This window comes from Bos grunniens, chromosome 28 (assembly GCF_055505025.1).
Source record: "Bos grunniens cultivar Pamir isolate PY7600 chromosome 28, Bosgru_T2T1.0, whole genome shotgun sequence".
NCBI classification, from domain to species: domain Eukaryota; kingdom Metazoa; phylum Chordata; class Mammalia; order Artiodactyla; family Bovidae; genus Bos; species Bos grunniens.
The window spans coordinates 28,136,320-28,157,759 of record NC_141192.1 but is presented as its reverse complement, the minus strand read 5'-3'; the positions used below and the strand labels follow the sequence as shown (position 1 = coordinate 28,157,759).

Below are 21,440 nucleotides of genomic sequence, written 5' to 3'. Positions count from 1 at the left end.
CTTTTTTTCTGCCTAGCTTTCAAAGACTTTCTATACCAAAAACTAGAATTTCATGCAACTCAAAGCCTCGGTCACATAAATATCAGTGGGACTGAGAATCCCCCACAGCCCCATAAGAATCACTTTTAAATCCAATTTGCCTCTTCCCCTTACCATTCTCATTTTTCTGTATTTTCATGTAATATATAAGCTCCAGAGACCAATGATGATTGTTAATGTAGAACAAATAATGATATTTGTACTGGAAAAGGCAGCTATTAGTACAAATAGCAAAAAGGAAAAGATGATAAGCATCCTTAGAAAATAGGGATATCTTGAAGTGGATTTAAGGAGAAATCTCTATGAAATGGGTATGATTCCTTAAAACTTTTGTTCCTATGCATCCCTCCACCAGCATCCTCAGTCTTGCCCCAAAATGCTAAAGGAAAGAAGTGTCCACCACTTAACAACAAAGAAGAAAAACATTCATGAATAAGATGGAGGGAGAGAAAAAACACCAGCTTGATACAACTGTTTTGTGACTGTTCTCCCCCACACACATGTCAGGGCAGAATAACAGAAGTTTTGAAAGAACTTGCCAGTCAGCTGGGTCCCAGATGGAAAGTTAAGGTGACCTTCTAAGGTCAAAGTTTGCAGAGCTACACAATGCAATGAATGGGTCGAATTGTGCCCACAACTTCTGTCAACGGGGACACATAAAGAGCATCCATCTCATTGACTACAATGTATTTCAATGAACAAAAAAGCTGTATTTGTGGTGGCACTCACTGCTTGAATTCTGACAACTTCATTTTCAGCTTTAATGGACATGGAGTTTGCTGTAGCCTAGAAGGACTGAGTCCTATCCCTTGGGTAGACGGGCTGATTTTGCATCTGTATAATTTTTCAGTATTTTAGTCTTACCTGCATGTCATCTGGCTCTGGGTATAAAATAAACACTTAAGCATCACTAATTTTATGCACCATAAAATTTAACACATTAGGACGATACTTGGTCTCCTAAAGAAAAACAAGCGATTATAGTAAGTTTGTCGCTTGTTGACATGGGGTTGGATTTTGTAAGATGCTTAAAAAAAAAAATCTTTCTCCAAAGTGTCATAAAGCACAACATGTAATTTAAAACCCATTTGGATAATTGACTGATTTGACAACAAGACAACCTCAGAATTAAACTGTATATTAGAATCAAGAAGGAGTGATATGATTGTACACCAGCAGTATGTAACACTGTGCTGTTTTGATAGGTATCTCTTAAGGGACTGAAGTGAATATGCATATTTCTCCTAATGCTTTCTGTAATTTAGATTTCTTTGTTTAGAGCCATGATTGGGGAGTAATAAAGCTTTATAGAAACTCGATGAGCTGACTGACAAGCCTGTTTTCAGAAATCTGCTGTGTGTAACATTTTATTTCATAGCATAAAGTGTCAATGCATTTGGCTTCCTTCTGACCATCTTTTGCAATATCTTACCAGGTTTCGTCAGAGCAAGAGAAGGAACAAGAGACTGTAAACCAGAAAAGCATCACTGAGCCTCTCCCAATAGCAGACACAAAGAAAAAATTGGAAGGGTACCAGGATTTTGCAGCAAGGCCCTTGGTGTCCCAAGGAGACCCAGAAAAGGACAGTGAAACAGATCAAGGTGCCAACAGTGAGAAGGTGGCAGAGGAGGCAGGAGAGAAGGGGCCTGCCCCTCCACTGGCGAGTGCCCCTCTGGCCCCGACTCCCGGCACTGGCAAACAGTCCCTTACCTCTCCCAGTGCTCTCGTGGACTCAAAAGAACCCAAGCCCTGCTGTTTTACAGAGAGCCCTGAAAATGAGCTCCAAGAAGCATCCTTCCCTGGCTTCTCCACCACGCAGCCCCCACTGGCAAACCAGAGTGAGGTGGAGGATGACAAGCTCCCTGCGATGGCGGATTACATTGCCAACTGCACCGTGAAGGTGGACCAGCTGGGCAGTGACGACATCCACAATGCACTCAAGCAGACCCCGAAGGTCCTTGTGGTCCAGTCGTTTGACATGTTCAAAGACAAAGACTTGACTGGGCCCATGAATGAGAACCATGGACTTAATTACACCCCGCTGCTTTACTCAAGGGGGAACCCAGGCATCATGTCCCCGCTGGCCAAGAAAAAACTTTTGTCCCAGGTCAGCGGAGCCAGCCTCTCCAGCAGCTACCCTTATGGCTCCCCACCCCCTTTGATCAGCAAAAAGAAAGTGATTGCGAGGGAGGACCGGTGCTCGAGTTTGTCCCAGGCCCATCATGGCCAAAGCACTGACCACATGGCAGTCAACCGGCCATCGGTGATCCAGCACGTCCAGAGTTTCCGTAGCAAGCCCTCAGAGGAGAGGAAGGGCATCAGTGACATTTTTAAGCATGACAAACTAAGTCGATCGGAGCCCCACCGCTTCAGCTTCTCCAAGCATCACCTTAGCCCCCTGGCCGACTCCTATGTCCTAAAGCAAGAAATACAGGAGGGCAAGGAGAAACTGTTAGAGAAAAGGGCGCTTCCCCACTCCCACATGCCTAGCTTCCTGGCCGATTTCTACTCATCTCCCCACCTCCACAGCCTCTATAGGCATACCGAACACCATCTGCACAATGAACAGACATCCAAGTACCCCTGCAGGGACATGTACAGGGAAACGGAAAACAGTTCTTTTCCTTCCCACAAACACCAAGAGAAGCTCCACGTGAATTATCTGGCGTCTCTACATCTGCAAGACAAAAAGGCGGCTGCAGTGGAAGCCCCCACAGATGATCAGCCAACGGATCTGAGCCTTCCCAAGAACCCCCACAAACCCACCGGCAAGGCCCTGGGCCTGGCCCACTCAGCGCCTGGACCCCAGGAGAGCAAGGGCGCCTCCCAGTTCCAGGTCATAAATAGCCAGAGTCGAGACTGTCACCCCAAGGCCTGTCGGGTATCGCCTATGACCATGTCAGCCCCTAAAAAATACCCTGAAGCGCTTTCCAGGTCGGGAAAGCCTCACCCTGTGAGACTGGAGAATTTCAGGAAGATGGACAGCATGGTCCACCCCATCCTCCACCGGAAAATGAGTCCTCAGAACATTGGCGCAGCGCGGCCCATCAAGCGCAGCCTGGAGGATTTGGACCTTGTAATCGCTGGGAAAAAGGCCCGGGCCGTGTCTCCTCTGGACCCCGCCAAGGAGGTCTCTGGGAAGGAGAAGGCCTCGGAGCAGGAGAGCGAAGGCAGCAAGGCCGCACACAGTGGGCACTCTGGGGGCACCTCGGAAGGCCACAAGCTGCCCCTCTCCTCCCCCATCTTCCCAGGTTTGTATTCCGGGAGCCTGTGTAGCTCGGGCCTCAACTCCAGGCTCCCGGCTGGGTACTCTCATTCTCTGCAGTACTTGAAAAACCAGGCTGTGCTCTCTCCACTCATGCAGCCCCTTGCTTTCCACTCGCTTGTGATGCAAAGAGGAATTTTTACATCGCCGACAAATTCTCAGCAGCTATACAGACACCTGGCTGCAGCCACACCCGTAGGAAGTTCATATGGGGACCTTTTGCACAACAGCATTTACCCTCTAGCTGCTATAAATCCTCAAGCTGCCTTCCCATCTTCTCAGCTGTCATCCGTACACCCCAGTACGAAACTGTAAGCCCGGCCCTGCCCAGCATCCCAAATGGCGACATGGTTAACAGTGCTTCGCTCCTGCGCCTGGGGTGATGGCTTGGAGAATTAGAAGTCAGTATTTCTTCTAATCTGGGGGTGAGATCAGTCCTGGCCTAAGGGGCCCGGAGGGGAAGTGAGCATACCTGGTATTTCTGGGATGACTCCGGCCTTGGCTGGTCAATCTTGACCCCTTCCGACACAGAGGCCCTGGCACCCTAGATGGTTCACTTTGCACGGGGGTCTTGTGAAGGGATTCACGTGTATCCAGAAGAACTTAGACGACTCCATCTGAGTTCTGATGGTCAGGAAACAATCTGGGCAAAAAAGGGTAGACATTTCAGAGGACGGGGCAAGGAAGACTGGCAAACATGCCAAGGGATGCCCCCTCTTCATAAAACTCTCCAAGGTTCAATCAATGCAATGTATAGTAAAACTTCAATAGATCTTTCATTTTGACACTATTAAACAATCCAGAGAAGTAAACACTGTTAAACTGACTGTATATATTTGCTTCTTAAAACTACCCATATCACTGTTTGCTCACCTAATTTATATACAGGTAGTCCCTATTTTTCTCCCGGTTTCTTGTCCTTTTTTTTTTTTTTTCTTTTTTTAATTAAACAGTATCGCTTTTATTTGCAGGTCGTTTATTTTGTTTTAAAGACTGACTGTCCCAGTTGATGTGTGTTTGTAATTTTTCCACATCTTATTTTGAGCAGCTTTGGGTGGTAATGTTATTGTTTACAAATTGAAGCAACTGATTCTAGTGGAACAAATGAAAAAAGAAACCGTTGAGCACACGACAGTGCAAAGAACGTTCCTTTGCAAATCTGCAATTTAAGGATTTTGTTCCTCATAAATGGCATAGTTGAAAGAGCTTATACACTGCTTACTTACCCTGCCAAATGCTCTGCTTTGAAGTATTGGGTTATGTGAAAACATTGAGCATTGTACTTACCTTATCTAGGCTGTGAAACTGTCCTACATACCAGAGGAATCATAAAAACAAAAACCTCACTGGCAGCAAGCTGCTGAATAACAAGAGTCTAGAGGACATATTTGTGGGCTGCACAGATATTTTAGGAATTTCAGAAATTAGAACAGAAGCCAAAATGATTTACATTGGTGTTGGCAAAGATCCCTTTGAACAGTCTGGGAAAGGGGGTTGGGAAGAGGATGGAGCTTGACTATCCAGAAGAAAGTGAGTAGTGGGAGGCCCAGGTGCCAGCTACCTGCCCTGGGCCACAGTCTGTCCAGTAATAGGTTGTCACATTGCCTCATCAGGTGGGTTTCTTGCTATTCCCAAGAAGAACCTCACAGGCCACATCTTTGGGGGTAGCTGGCATACTGGATTACTCATTTCCCAAGCAAGCCATCCTCCTTGGGTTACGGGGTGTGAGATTCGTGTGTGTGCACACACAGTTTTTGTGCCATTTTTTAACCACCTGGCAATACAGTCCACTGAATGATGTTCTTTACTGTTGGAAAGAAATGGTTAAGCTGTTCACGCAGTCAGAAGATGTAAAGAATGTATATTGTCATTCTTGCCACTTTATCCTATAGGCTGACAAGATGTAACATCAAGGTGGATGCATTTTTCTAAGTGTGTTAAAAGTCTATCGACACAGAGAGTGGACTTTCCTTCCAGGTCGCAAGCCCCGCTAAAACTGCTTTGATGAACTCCCCAGCCAACCCTCCCCTGCCCCAAAACGACTGGTAGACATTAGAATCATAGTTATCCAAGTCTTTTACCTCTGAGATATTTAATTCTATGAAAATTGATGATAATTTTCAACTTCTAAATAGGTAACTCGACTGAAACATAATCAAAACTGGTAAACAATGAAACTGTGGCTCTTAAACCAAGCCATGCATGCTGTGCATTTGTATTGAAATGTCTCTATGATACGAAGCCAAATATTCAATGTAACATACTTAATATCCAAAGGTGGAAACAAAAGAATGTAGAGATCTAGTGTTAAGAGTTCCATTTGCTTCAATTAATTATTTACCTTCCTGTGGAATAATATATACATATATATATATTTAATAGAACCATAGATAGACTAGTAGAATTTAGATTATAAATGTGTGAATGCAGATTATCCTGCTATTGCACAAGATAGAGTGGGGGAAAATAATCTCAATTGCAGCTGGCAAAATGCTGGCTGGAACATATATAAGAAAGTTGCACTAGACTGAATGGTCACAGAATCAGAGGACACGGAAGAAGGGGAAACGCCAGTGTTTCTGCGGCTGACACGGACTAGATCCTACATGGTGTCTATGAGTTTGTTTCTCAAAACCGGGGCCTGTGTCCCCTGTGGAGCGCACCTATCTGTTCTGAAGGGGGGGCATTTGTTTTCCCCGCTGCAATGATTTCAGTCTGGTTTCATCATGTTGGAATTTGATCACACCATTTTCAAACAATGTTAACATAGTCCAGCTTTTGTTTTTCTCATCTCTTCCGAGAGGAGACTCACTGTTTCTGTCTGAGGAAGCTCATACCCTCGGCAAAACATCAGGACAAGTAGAGAGAGAGGAGGGTATACATTCCCAACAGAAGCAGTGTGTTATTTGTTTTAAAACTCTGAACAGAGATCTTGGAAATCTTTCAAAAAGACCATTGAATTCTTCATTGGCCGAGAACTACATTTTAAAAAGTCTTAAATAGGGCTTTGTTTGCATTGTTTGAGCTCAAGGGGCCTTATTATTGAATGGCGTTGCACAAGCCTTTGTGCAATCAAACCATTGTTATTGGTAGTTCTGTAAAGGAAACTGTGGAATCTAATTGGCAGTGGAGTCATAAATCTATTTACTAAGTGCGGCTTCCAAGAAATGTTGCAATTCAAAATGCACTAAGACCGTGATTTACTGGAGATTTGGAGATTCTAAATAATACTTTTTAAAAACCTTTCCATGCAACTTCTGGTTTAGCTTTTGGCAACTCAACATTAAAGAAAAAAAAAAAAAAAACCAGCCCAACCAAGTTTCAGAATTAAGTATTCTCCTAGTAAGTGATTGGAACTTGTAATATTTGCCACAGGACTGACTTATTTATTTACTAGCTAGAGGCTCTTAAGTTCACTTGTTTATCAGGGCATATACAGAAGAGTTTGTTAAAACTCGACATTGACTTTACAACTTTCTGACCTGGTGCATGAATTCTCAAGTACTGTATTTCACTGTGTTGGTGTGTCTGATGGAAATTTCAAGGTGATCCCACAAAAATATTTTATGTAGTGTGCCTTCAAAGAGAACTTTTATTTCTCTTCACTTGTTGTCCCACAAAGTCACATTTGGTGGTGGTCAGCCAAGTCCCATCTGGTCTAGTTTTATCCTTGTCCCAATTTTTAAGAAAAATGGGAACAAGTTTGCCCTGGTGAGACCCACACCATTGCAATGATTATCTTGAGCACTTAAATTCCAGTGTTGGCTGTTGATGTATTTGATATTCTGCTTGTCTCCCCATGGTTGAAATATGTCTGAAGAATAGCAGCATAATCTCTTGGCTGTTTATACTTTTTTAAACTTTCCTGTGTTGTAAATATTGTATACTTTTGGTGATTCCAGCTATGTAACCTCTATGCTCTGTAAGGTGATTATTTGTATATAGCAACATGGCCCAGTGATATTATATAGGTTCCCAATGGAGAGGTTATTGAGTGACCTTTGCATTAGTTTAAACACTACCAGAAAAATGCTGAGCCAACTATAAACACTCAATTTTGTATGTTTTCCAAATTGTACTTATTACTGCTTTTGATACTGTATTACGTGCCAATAGTTTCCCAATCACATAGCAGGCAAGAGATATTTTGTACTTTTTGATCCACTGTAATATTTAATAAAAAATGTTACTATCTGTTTCCTTTTGGGTGTAATCTGTCAACTTCCTCCTGAGTGCCCTGTGGCCTCCACCAGAGTACTTTCCTTCAGGCTGTCTCCAAATAGAATAATAACGATGATGTCTGTCTGTGGAGAACCTACTGGGTGCCCAATTGGCATACAGTATCTTTACCCTTCACACCCTCATGTAAATATGGTTCTGCCCATTTTACTGATGCAAAGACTGAAGCTTAGACTGGTAAATCAACTTGCCCAAGATCGTCTAGCTAACAAATTGGCAGAGCTGGGATATGAACTCAGGGCTCTTAAATCGACAGCTTCTTCTATATACCACGCTTCTCTCCTGGCAAGTAACAAAAACGACAATTTACTTACTTGGTCAACAAAGACTGATTCATGTCTCAACTTCCAGGCATATTTATTAGGAGCTGGGATTACAATTTTGAGTAGAAGATAAACTATACCATCTCTGGAGCTTATAAGACTAATGGGAAAGAGAGTTAATCAAATAGTCACCCACATAAATATAAAACCTCAAGCTGACCTAGTTCCAAGGGAGAGGAGTGTGATTACTAAACTGATACATGAAGGATGAGTATGAGTTGAGATGAGAGGGAATTAGGAGAAGAGTTCTCCAAGCACCAGGTACCACATGTACAAAGGCCCAGAGTCAGGAACAAGTTAAACTTATTATAGGAATCAAAAAAGCCTGTGTGACAGAAGTAGAATAATAAGGAATGAAGTTGAGGTGAGGTTACAAAGTACAGCAGGAGTCAGCCAGATAGGTCCTAAGAGACCAGGTTGAGCATTTGGTCTTGATACTGAACAATAAGTTTACATGGAGAGGTGATACATTCAGATTTGTCTTTTTCAATGCCACTCTCTGGTACTGTGTGAATGCAGAGCAATCTAATCCAAGATGGTGGTCATTTCAATTGGGTTGGTAGAATGGAGGAAGGTTGGATACATTTCAGAGGTACTTGGAAGGAGGGAAGGACAGCCTTGATGATGGATTAAATGGAGCAACTGATGGATACTTGGGGTTGAAAAACCAGGAAAATGGCATTTTCTGATGTCTAGTGATGATGGACAAAGACTTCTCTCCTCTCACCCCCTGAGTCCTCTGCTGCCAAGCTTTCCCCTGGTTTTGCTCAGCTTATTATTAGTTGAAGTGTCAGATTGAAAAAGTTGCATGCTGTGTGCTCCCTTCTTAATGGGTCCCAGGGGACAGGGTGGACAGACTTTGGTGATGGTCTTAGTTTACAACCTGTACCATCTAGTCAAGGTGGACTTTGAACAGATAGGATAGACTAAACTGCTAACACGCATGATATCACAAGTCTAGGAGAAAAGCCAAGAATACATTTTTGATAAAAGATCTAGGACCCTTTCTTTTATCATGGTTGACTACCTGGAGGACCCTACCCACCTCTCTTACACCAGCAGGACTTACAGCAGGACTTAGGGCCCTTATCCCTCTGTTAACCCAAACATGCCATACATAAAAAGAAGCCTCAGCCCCATGGTCTCCTCACTGTCATTCCAATTCATCTATATTTCACCATATTATATGAATTGTTAGGAGTATATCAAAAGAATGTTCTTCCATCTATGATACATTCAGCAACCTAAGCTCAGATACTTGAATCATATACAACAGGAAACATCATGATAAGTTACCTATTTTTACCAGGCCTGGCTAACACTGTTGGGAAGGAGGGTGCTTTTACTAAAGATGTCATTCATGGTGCAAAAATAATAAAACTGTCCAATGATTTTTTCTAGGAAAGTGGCCAAAGTTGACAAATGTTTTAGGGCTGATAGTGACCAGGAAATAGGTCATTATTTACATCAACAAGTACATCAGTGGCAGGAGGTTGGAGTGGGGTGAGAGGTGACCGCTGGCCAGAAATAATGCAAAAAAAAAAGTATAGCTTTGAATGTTGAACTAGAGAGTAAATGACACCAACTTGGGTCCATGAATAGAGAATTCCTGAATTTTGGAATCTCCAGCTAATGCCTAATATAACATTCCAAAGCATTTGTTTAACCTGTTTAAACAAACAAACAATTTTAATCATTATAGCTATAACCGTAGGCATTCCCAGCCTTATAAGGACAAGGTAATCCACTCCCTGAGGCATTCACACAAGAATAACTACTACTTTATTATTGTTGAAACTTTCTCTAGGGCATAGCTGTCCTATGGTACTTCTTAGGATGGCAGAAATATTCTATAATTCAGAGCTTTCCAATACTATAACTACTAGCCAAAGTGGTTGAACTCTTGAAATGTGCTCAGTGTGATGGAGGAACTGATTCTATAATTCTACTTTTATTCACTTAAATTTAAATAGCCACATGTGGCTAGTAGGTACTATAACAGCACAGCCCTAGAAAGTACAATTGGCCAGTGAGCATGTATTAATACAGACACAATTAGAGATGGGATAAAATCTGCAAATAAATTTTAATATAGACTTAAAGCAGGCAACACTATCTCTTCTGGGCAAAACTTTGTTAATCCATGGGGGGGGGGGGTGACTATAGATTTAACACTATTTTTCACTCAGGATACACACATCACAAGCATCTAAGTACTTACTAAATGAACAAACAAATCATTGGGAGAGCATGTACCAATAAAACAGACAACCTAGAAGAAATGGACAAATTCTTAGGAAGGTTCAACCTTCTAACACCAAACCAGAAAGAACTAGAAAATGTGAACAGACCAATCACAAGTACTGAAATTGGAACAGTGATTATGGAGGGGAGACAGGATGGCAGAGTAGATAGTGGAGGCCATCTTCTCCCACAAAAACATTTAAAATACATCTACCAGTGCAACGATTCACACAAAACATCTACTGAAATTCAACAGAGGATCTCAGACTTTGGAAAGAACAAGAAAACCTCCATGTAACCTGGTGCAACAAATAAGAGAAAGAAGGAATCAGGACAGGATTGTTCTGCAGGGAGGGAGCTGTGAAGGAGGAAAGGGTCCCCGGGAAGTCTGCTCTTTGGTGGGGAGATCAGTTTGGACAGAGAGGAGCTTTGAGCCCAGGAGGAGAGTGCAGCAACCAGTCTGTAGAAGGCAAAACTAGACAACCTCCACAAAAGGCTGGCTCTGCCGCCCTGTGCTCCCCAGCCTCTACTCTCCAGGCCACTGGAGGTTGCCATTTTGGCCCTACCAAACAGCCTATAGGCTCCAGTGCTGAAATGCCTTAGGCCAACCAGCCAACATGATAGAAACACAGCCACACCCATCAGCAAACAGGGTGCCTAAAGCCACACTGAGAAAGGAAAGACATACCCATTTGAATGCAGAGTCCCAAAGAATAGCAAGGAGAGATAAAAAAGCCTAAGTGATCAATGCAAAGAAATAGAGGAAAACAATAGAATGGGAAAGACTAGAGATCTCTTCAAGAAAATTAGAGATACCAAGGGAACATTTCATGCAAAGATGCGCTCAATAAAGGACAGAAATGGTATGGAACTAACAGAATCAGAAGATATTAAGAAAAGGTGGCAAGAATACACAGAAGAACTATACAAAAAAGATCTTCACGACCCAGATGATCAGGATGGTATGATCACTCACCTAGAGCCAGACATCCTGGAATGTGAAGTCAAGTGGGCCTTAGGAAGCATCACTGTGAAGAAAGCTAGTGGAGGTGAAGGAATTCCAACTGAGCTATTTCAAATCCTAAAAGATGATGCTGTGGAAGTGCTGCACTCAATATGCCAGAAATTTTGGAAAACTCAGCAGTGGCCATAGGACTGGAAAAGGTCAGATTTCATTCCAATCCCTAAGAAAGGCAATACCAAAGAATGCTCAAACTACCACACAATTGCACTCATCTCACATGCTAGCAAAGTAATTGGAGAAGGCAATGGCACCCCACTCCAGTACTCTTGCCTGGAAAATCCCATGGACAGAGGAGCCTGCTAGGCTGCAGTCCATGAGGTCGCTAAGGGTCGGACACAACTGAGCGACTTCACTTTCGCTTTTCACTTTCATGCATTGGAGAAGGAAATGGCAACCCACTCCAGTGTTCTTGCCTGGAGAATCCCAGGGACGGGGGAGCCTGGTGGGCTGCCATCTATGGGGTCACACAGAGTCGGACACGACTAAAGTGACTTAGCAGCAGCAGCAGCACCAAAGTAATGCTCAAAATTCTCCAAGCCAGGCTTCAACAGTATATGAACCGTGAACTTCCAGATGTTCAATCTGGATTAGGAAAAGGCAGAGGAACCAGAGATCAAATTGCCAACATCCATTGGATCATCAAAAAAGCAAGAGAGTTCCAGAAAAACATCTGCTTAATTGACATGCCAAAGCATTTGACTGTGTGGATCACAACAAACTGTGGAAAATTCTTAAAGAGATGGGAATACCAGACCACCTGACCTGCCTCTTGAGAAATCTGTATGCAGATCAGAAAGCAAGAGTTAGAACTGGACATGGAACAACAGACTGGTTTGAAATTGGGAAAGGAGTATACCAAGGCTGTATACTGTTTGAAATTGGGAAAGGAGTATACCAAGGCTGTATACTGTCACCCTGCTTATTTAACTCATATGCAGAGTGAATAATGAGAAACACTGGGCTGTATAAAGCACAAGCTGGAATCAAGATTTCTGGGAGAAATATCAATAACCTCAGATATGCAGATGACACGATGTTTATGGCAGAAAATGAAGAAGAACTAAACAGCCTCTTGATGAAAGTGAAAGAGGAGAGTGAAAAAGTTGGCTTAAAGCTCAACATTCAGAAAACTAAGATCATGGCATCGGGTCCCATCACTTCATGGCAAATAGATGGGGTAACAGTGGAAACAGTGACAAACTTTATTTTTGGGGCTCTAAAATCACTGCAGATAGTGATTGCAGCCATGAAATTAAAAGATGCTTGCTCCTTGGGAGAAAAGCTATGACCAACTTAGACAGCATATTAAAAAGCAGAGACATTACTTTGCCAACAAAGGTCTGTCTAATCAAAGCTATGGTTTTTTGAGTAGTCATGTATGGATGTGAGTTGGACTATAAAGAAAGCTGAGTGCCGAAGAATTGATGCTTTTGAACTGTGGTGTTGGAGAAGACTCTTGAGAGTTCCTTGGACTGCAAAGAGATCCAACCAGTCCATCCTAAAGGAGATCAGTCCTGGATATTCATTGGAAGGACTGACACTGAAGCTGAAGCTCCAATACTTCGGCCACGTGATGCAAAGAACCAACTCATTGGAAAAGACCCTGATGCTGGGAAAGATTGAAGGTGGGAGAAAAAGGGGACAACAGAGGATGAGATGGTTGGACGGCATCACCAACTCAATGGACAGGAGTTTGAGCAAGCTCCAGGAGTTGGTGGTGGACAGTGAGGCCTGGCCTGCTGCAGTCCATGGGGTTGCAAATGGTGGTATACGACCAGAGACTGAACTGAACTGAAAGCCACACTGAGCTCACAGCCACCTGTAAACACACCCTGCTCACCATAGGGACAAGACCTAGCTCCACCCACCAGTGGGCAGGTACCAGTGCCACTTTCCAGGGAGTCTGCATGAGTCTCAGGATCAACATGATCCAGCCAAGGGCATACACCAGAAGCAAGAGGAGTTATTACAATCCTCTAATCTGCAAGGAGATCCAACCAGTCCATTCTAAAGATCAGTCTGGGGTCTTCTTTGGAAGGAATGATGCTGAAGCTGAAACTTCAGTACTTTGGCCACCTCACGCGAAGAGTTGACTCATTGGAAAAGACTCTGATGCTGAGAGGGAATGGGGGCAGGAGGAGAAGGGGACGACAGAGGATGAGATGGCTGGATGGCATCACTGACTCAATGGACGTGAGTTTGAGTGAACTCCGGGAGTTGGTGATGGACAGGGAGGCCTGGCATGCTGCAATTCATGGGGTTGCAAGGAATCGGACATGACTGAGTGGCTGAACTGAATTGAACTGAGTCTGTAGAAAGAAGATGACACACACAGAAAGTTACACAGTGGTGAAATATATTCCAGATGAAGGAATAAGAGAAAAGCCCACAAGAGCAACTAAATGAATTGGAACCTACCTGAAAAAGAATTTAGAGTCATGATGGTAAAGATGATCCAACATATCAGAAAAAGAATGAAGGTACAGGGATTTCCCTGGTAGTCCAATGGTAAAGAATCTCCCTTCCAAGGCAGAAGACGCCAGTTTGATTCCTGGTTGGAGAACCAACATCCCACATGCCACAGGGCATCCAAGCCTATGCACTGCAACTACTGAGCCAGCAGCCGCAGCTCCTGGGACGGCATACTCTGAAACCTGGGTACCACAACTAGAAAGAAGTCCATGCTTCGCAACCAAGAGCCCACAGGCCTCAACAAGAAATCCTGAATGCTGCAAATAAGACTCAATGGAGCCAAAATGAAATAAGTAAGAGAGTAAAAGAAGAGAGGAAAGAAACTGAATCCTCCAGTTCAAGATAGTAGAGTAGAAGTATGTATGCTCACCTCCTCCTGTGAGAGCACCAAAATTGCACCTAGCTATTGAACAACAAATGACAGCAGGATGCTGGAACCCACCATAAAAAGATATCCCAAGTCCAAAGATAAAGAAGCCACAGCAAGATGGTAGGAGGGGCACAATCATGATAAAATCAAATCCCACGCCTACCAGGTGGGTGACCCACAGACTGGGAGAACAATAATACCAAAGAAGTTCTCACACTGTGGTGAAGGTTCTGAACCCCCATGTCAGGCTTCCCAGCCTAGGGATCCAACAAAGGGACTGGGAATCCCCAGGAATCTGGCTTTGAGGGCCAGCAGGATTTGATTATATGACTCCCAGAGGACTAGGGGAAACAGAGACTCCAGTCTTGGAGGGCACAAACAAAATTCTGTGCACACCAAGACCCAGAGGAGAGGAGCAGTGACCCCACAGGAGACTGAACCAAAAATACCTGCTAGTGTTGGAGGGCCTCCTCTGGAGGCGTTGGTTGGCAGGGACTCACCACAGGGATGGACAGGAGAACTGGAAGGTCCCCCTTGTAATAAATCTTCTGGGAGTTTGCCGTTAACCCTACCATAGAGACCATCAGAGAGAGCAGATAGAAGAAACAAGAAGCACAGTTTCACAGCAGCTATAACAAAAACCGTATTACAGAAAGTTCAGTTCAGTTCAGTCACTCAGTCATGTCCGTCTCTTTGCGACCCCATGAATCACAACACGCCAGGCCTCCCTGTCCATCACCAACTCCCAGAGTTCACTCAAACTCCTGTGCATTGAATCAGTGATGCCATCCAGCCATCTCATCCTCTGTCGTCCTCTTCTCCTCCTGCCCCCAATCCCTCCAGCATCAGGGTCTTTTTCAATGAGTCAACTCTTCACATGAGGTGACCAAAGTATTGGAGTTTCAGCCTCAGCATCAGTCCTTCCAATGAACACCCAGGACTGGTCTCCTTTAGGATGGACTGGTTGGATCTCTTTGCAGTCCAAGGGACTCTCAAGAGTCTTCTCCAACACCACAGTTCAAAAGCATCAATTCTTTGGCATTCAGCTTTCTTCACAGTCCAACTGTACAGAAAGTTAATCACAATGATAAAGCAGAAAGTTATATCCCAGATGAAGGGACAAGATAAAGTCTCAGAAAAAAAACTAAATGGAGTGGAAATAGGCAACCTTCCAATAAATAATTCAGAATAATGATAGTGAAGATGATCCAGGATCTCAGGAAAACAATGGAGGCAAAAATTGAGAATATGCAAGAAAAGCTAGGACGACCCAGAGGGATGGTATGGGGAGGGAGGAGGGAGGAGGGTTCAGGATGGGGAACACATGTATACCTGTGGTGGATTCATTTTGATATTTGGCAAAACTAATACAATTATGTAAAGTTTAAAAATAAAATAAAATTTAAAAAATTTTTAATAAAATTAAAAAAAAGAAGAATTAAAGAACAAATATACACTAGAAGGAATCAATTGCAGAATAGCTAAGGCAGAAGAATGGATAAATGACCTGGAGGAGAGAATGGTGGAAATCTCTGCCACAGAACAGTATATAGAAAAAAGAATGATAAGAAATGAAGACAGTCTAAGAGACCTCTGGGACAACATTAAACACATGAACATTTGAATTACATGGGTCCCAGAAGGAGAAGAGAGAGAAAGGACCTGAGAAAATATTTGAAGAGATACTTTCCGAAAACTTTCCAAATATGGGATAGGAAATAATCAATCAAGTCCAGGAAGCACAGAGAGTTCCAGGAATGATAAACCCAAGGAGGAACACACCAAGACACATAGAAATCAAACTGACAAAAATTCAAGACAGAGATAAAATATTAAAAGCAACAAGGGAAAAATGACAAATAGTACAAGGGAACTCCCATCAGGTTATCAGCTGATTTCTCAACAGAAACTCTACAAACCAGAAGAGAATGACATGATATATTTAAAGTGATGAAAGGGAAGAACCTACAACCAAGAATACTCTACCCAGCAAGACTATCCTTCAGAACTGATGGAGAAATCAAAAGCTTTCCAGATAAGCAAAAATTAAGAGAACTCAGCACCACTAAACCAGCTTTACAACAAATGCTAAAGGAACTTCTCTAGGCAGAAAACACAAGAGAAGGAACAGACCTACAGAAAACAAACCCAAACAACTAAGAAAATGGTAATAGGATCATGTACTATGCTCAGTGGCTTCAGTTGTGTCTGACTCTTTGTGACCTATGGACTGTAGCCTGCCAAGCTCCTCTGACCATGGGATTCTCCAGGTGAGAATAATGGAGTGGGTAGCCCTCCTCCAGGGGATATTCCCAACCTAGGAATTGAACCCAAATCTCCAGCACATCCTGCATTGCAGGCAGGTTCTTTATCCACTGAGCCACCTGGGAAGCCCATTAGCATACTAACACCCCCTAAATCTTGTTTCCATTAGCTTATGATATCAGAATGTGGAGAAGCAAACCTACAGATCTGTCTCCTGACTATCTTCATAAGACATGTAGCTGGTCTGTTATCAACTGCACACAGGCCTCCTGAATGCAAGGTTTCTCCAGCCCTGCAGAGCCCTTTAAACTGCTGCTGTAAGCAACATTTACAGTAAGCAAGGGCACCAGTATAAAGACAAATGCTAATCAAACAATGCCAGAGCAGCATTTCACATACTTCCATCAAGCATAGCATATGAAGTGAACAGAACCAGGAGAAATCAAGTCCTAGAGCAGGGCTGGTAGGCACCGCAAGCGGGCTGTGCAGTAGTGCCAGGCAGGAAGCCAAGAGATGCACTCCATATCACGTTTCTACCAAGAAATAGGACGAATGGGGTCTGACAGGAAAACATTCTATCCCTAAATAAAAACAGAGCATGGTTCTTGGACTCTGAATGCACATTTAAGGCATAAAAGAATTTCAATTCTCTATTTTCATAAAGCAAAAATCTCAAGTCTTTTTGATTGAGTTTCACATTAATTGGCACTTTATTTGCTTAAAACCTAAACATTATCAGTTTCAGAAGAAATCCACTGTGATATATAGATCTCCTCATTTAAAGTCCAGGGTTTCTTCTTTTGATCCTTGGTAAAATTTTGTATCCAAGAAACAGGATATAGATATTTAAAAACATAAACCATTAGAGAATGAAATAGGAAATCAAGAAACACTGAAGTTTTGACAGCACCCCCCCCCCCCTTTTTTTTCCAAGTTCCTTAAAGACTGTAGCAGAATAAAAGGATCACTGGATCCAAGTCTCTTAGAGATAACAAGGGATGAAACTAAAACAAACAAAAAACCAAACCCACATCCCCAAACAAGGTCAAGTAACCTTAATTCCTTACTCTGCTCCAAGGTTAAAAACATGAATGACTTTTAGTAGCAGTTCAGAATTCATCTTTATCTCCCACCTGGTCCATTAGTGGGACTTTAAAGTCATGATTGTTTTAGATATCTGTACTTTGGTATATGAAATACAAACTTGTATTAGATGACAGCTTTTTTTTTTTTCCAAATTCAGGTAGAGAAAGAAGCAATAACTTTTAATAAAACCTACATGTTTTTGATTACTGTTTTAGCAAAAAGCTTTTTTCCCCTTTCATTGAAAATAACATTTTATTTTTTTTTTTTTTAAAGTAAAGCATTTTATGTTAAATTTACCATTTTTGTCTGTTGGTCTCCTCTTCGTCATGACCCCTCTTCCCCCTTGACTTTTCCCAATGAAAGCCATGTTAAATTAACCATTGGATTCACTGCTTCATCTTTTTATTTTTAATGGAGGGTATACCACAGTTTTAAAGCAGTAAGATTTGAGGTGAACACTATGGAATAGGATCACACATATCAATAATTATCTTAAATGTAAATGGATTAAATGTACTAATCAAAAGACAAAGACCAACTGGGTGGATGAAAACATGTGCAGGTATGCACTTCCACTTATCACATCACTCTGCTCAATTCCCCCAAATTGTATGTAATTATTTTATACTGTTAAGTTAATCATGTTTCCCATTATGGCTTGTGATTATAATTATCTTTTTTTGTTGTTTGGCTATTGATTGTGAAAACTGATAAGCATCTTTTACTGTTGTGCTTATGCAACTATTACTCAATACCATTGTATCATGATTGATCAATCGAAAAACAATACAATTCTATATCACCAACACAAGGATCCAATAGAAAAACCTGTAATCACTTTTTAAAATCCAGATGCATATCAGAATTATCCTGAAATCTTTTGAAAAATACAAATGCTCAGGTATTGCTTTTTTCCTCCAGAGCTCCAGATGGTTCTAATGAGCCATGACTCTAATGAGTAATGTTTAAAAACAACTGGACTATATTATCAGAGGCAATGGCACCCCACTCCAGTACTCTTGGCTGGAAAATCCCATGGACGGAGGAGCCTGGTGGGCTGCAGTCCATGGGGTCGCTAAGAGTCGGACACGACTGAGCGACTTCACTTTCACTTTTCACTTTTATGCACTGGAGAAGGAAATGGCAGCCCACTCCATGTTCTTGCCTGGAGAATCCCAGGGACAGGGGAGCCTGGTGGGCTGCTGTCCATGGGGTCACACAGAGTCGGACACGACTGAAGTGACTTAGCAGTGGCAGGACTATCTTATGACCTTTTATGTACCTTGTTTCACTTTTTATATTTCATATTCAGTGTTCCCATATCATTTAGTTCATGTTCTCCAATTTCTCCATCTCTTCTTTTTCTTTCTTGGATATTCTTTCTCAAGTCTTTATTAAGTGTAGCAGAAAAGCTTTTGTATATATACATATAAATATGTATAATATATACTTGAAAACTTACAAATTTTTACCAAACTAAAAAAAATGACATTTTGATTCCACTTGTTTGACTTAGTGTGAATAGAATGCTAGATTTCTAATTAAAAAATAGACATACAACAAGCAACAAAGATTTACTGTATAGCATAGGGAACTATAGTCAATATCCTGTAATAAGCTATGATGGAAAATAATTTCAAAATAATTTATGTGTATAAGTACTGCATTGCAGGCTCTTTTGTTAACTATGATGGCAACTCCATTTCTTTTAAGGGATAGTGGTAGATAGTGCCCACAGTGGTAGATATAATGGTGATCTGAGTTAAATTCACCCATTCCAGTCCATTTTAGTTTACTGATTCCTAGAATGTCGACGTTCACTCCTGCCATCTCCTGTTTGACCACTTCCAGTTTGCCTTGATTCATGGACCTAACATTCCAGGTTCCTATGCAATATTGCTCTTTACAGCATCGGACCTTGCTTCTATCACCAGTCATATCCACAACTGGGTGTTGTTTTCGCTTTGGCTCCATCCCTTCATTCTTTCTGAAATTATTTCTCCACTGATCTCCCGTATCATTTTGGGCACCTACTGACCTGGGGAGTTCATCTTTCTGTGTCCTATCTTCCTGCCTTTTCATGCTGTTCATTTGGCCTTGGAGTACAGAATGAAGCAGGGCAAAGGCTAGTAGAGTTTTGCCAAGAGAACGCACTGGTCATAGCAAACACCCTCTTCCCACAACACAAGAGAAGACTCTACACATGGACATCACCAGATGGCCAACACTGAAATCAGAATGATTATATTTTTTGCAGCCAAAGATGGAGAAGTTTTATACAGTCAGCAAAAACAAGACTGGGAGCTGACTGTGGCTCAGATCATGAACTCCTTATTGACAAATTCAACTTAAATTGAGGAAAGTGGGGAAAACCACTAGACCATTCAGGTATGATCTAAATCACATCCCTTATGATTATACAGTGGAAGTGAGAAATAGATTTAAGGGACTAGGTCTGACAGACAGAGTGCCTGATGAACTATGGACAGAGGTTTATGACACTGTACAGGAGACAGGAATCAAGACCATCCCCAGGAAAAAAATGCAAAAAAGCAAAATGGCTGTCTGAGGAGGTCTTACAAATAGCTGTGAAAAGAAGAGAAGTGAAAAGCAAAGGAGAAAAAGAAAGATATATCCATTTGAATGCAGAGTTCCAAAGAACTGCAAGGAGAGATAAGAAAGCCTTCCTCGGTGATCAATGCAAAGAAATAGAAGAAAACAAAAGAATGGGAAAGACTAGAGATCTTTTCAAGAAAATTAGAGATACCAAGGGAACATTTCATGCAAAGATGCGCTCAATAAAGGACAGAAATGGTATGGACCTAACAGAAGCAGAAGATATTAAGAAGAGGTGGCAAGAATACACAGAAGAACTGTATAAAAAAGATCTTCATGACCCAGATAATCACGATGATGTGATCACTGACCTAGAGCCAGACATCCTGGAATGCAAAGTCAAGTGGGCCTTAGGAAGCATCACTACAAACAAAGCTAGTGGAGGTGATGGAATTCCAGTTGAGCTATTTCAAATCCTAAAAGACGATGCTGTGAGTGCTGAACTCAATATGCCAGCAAATTTGGAAAACTCAGCAGTGGCCACAGGACTGGAAAAGGTCAGTTTTCATTCCAATCCCAAAGAAAGGCAATGCCAAAGAATGCTCAAACTACCAAAAATTGCACTCATTTCACATGCTAGTAAAGTAATGCTCAAAATTCTCCAAGCCAAGTTTCAGCAAGCCCATGGAAAATTCTGAAAGAGATGGGAATACCAGACGACCTGACCTGCCTCTTGAGAATTTGTATGCAGGTCAGGAAGCAACAGTTAGAACTGGACATGGAACAACAGACTGGTTCCAAATAGGAAAAGGAGTACGTCAAGGCTGTATATTGTCACCCTGCTTATTTAATTTAGATGCAGAGTACATCATGAGCAATGCTGGGCTGTAAGAAGCACAAGCTGGAATCAAGATTGTCGGGAGAAATATCAATAACCTCAGATATGCAGATGACACCACCCTTATGGCAGAAAGTGAAGAAGTACTAAAGAGTCTCTTGATGAAAGTGAAAGAAGAGAGTGAAAAACTTGGCTTAAAACTCAACATTCAGAAAACTAAGATCATGGCATCGGGTCCCATCACTTCATGGCAAATAGATGCGGAAACAGTGGAAACTGTGAGAGACTTTATTTTTGGGGCTCCAAAATCACTGCAGATAGTGATTGCTGCTATGAAATTAAAAGATGCTTACTCCTTGGAAGAAAAGTTATGACCAACCTAGACTGCATATTAAAAAGCAGAGACAAGGAACTCTCTTACACTGTTGGTGGGAATGCAAACTAGTACAGCCACTATGGAGAACAGTGTGGAGATTCCTTAAAAAACTGGAAATAGAACTGCTTTATGATCCAGCAATCCCACTGCTGGGCATACACACTGAGGAAACCAGAAGGGAAAGAGACACGTGTACCCCAATGTTCATCGCAGCACTGTTTATAATAGCCAGGACATGGAAGCAACCTAGATGCCCATCAGCAGATGAATGGATAAGAAAGCTTTGGTACATATACACAATGGAGTATTACTCAGCCATTAAAAAGAATACATTTGAATCAGT

At 42.1% G+C, this 21,440-nt stretch overlaps 1 protein-coding gene and 1 long non-coding RNA gene across 5 annotated transcripts in view; one reads left to right on the top strand and one right to left on the bottom strand.

The window, feature by feature from the left end:
- ARID5B (AT-rich interaction domain 5B) overlaps window positions 1-7,502 on the top strand; it is a 192,343-nt gene extending 184,841 nt beyond the window's left edge. For all 3 annotated transcript variants that reach the window (XM_086382291.1, XM_086382290.1, XM_086382292.1), the window contains one exon: window positions 1,475-7,502. In XM_086382291.1, coding sequence (XP_086238417.1) covers window positions 1,475-3,619 — 2,145 coding nt within the window. In that variant the 3' untranslated portion in view covers window positions 3,620-7,502. The remainder of the gene's footprint in view (window positions 1-1,474) is intronic.
- LOC147343058 (uncharacterized) overlaps window positions 1,391-21,440 on the bottom strand; it is a 69,668-nt gene continuing 49,618 nt past the window's right edge. For both annotated transcript variants that reach the window (XR_015156917.1, XR_015156916.1), the window contains 2 exons: window positions 3,777-3,947; window positions 1,391-2,455 (listed from right to left, as the gene is read on the bottom strand). This is a non-coding gene — a long non-coding RNA (uncharacterized LOC147343058). The remainder of the gene's footprint in view (window positions 2,456-3,776; window positions 3,948-21,440) is intronic.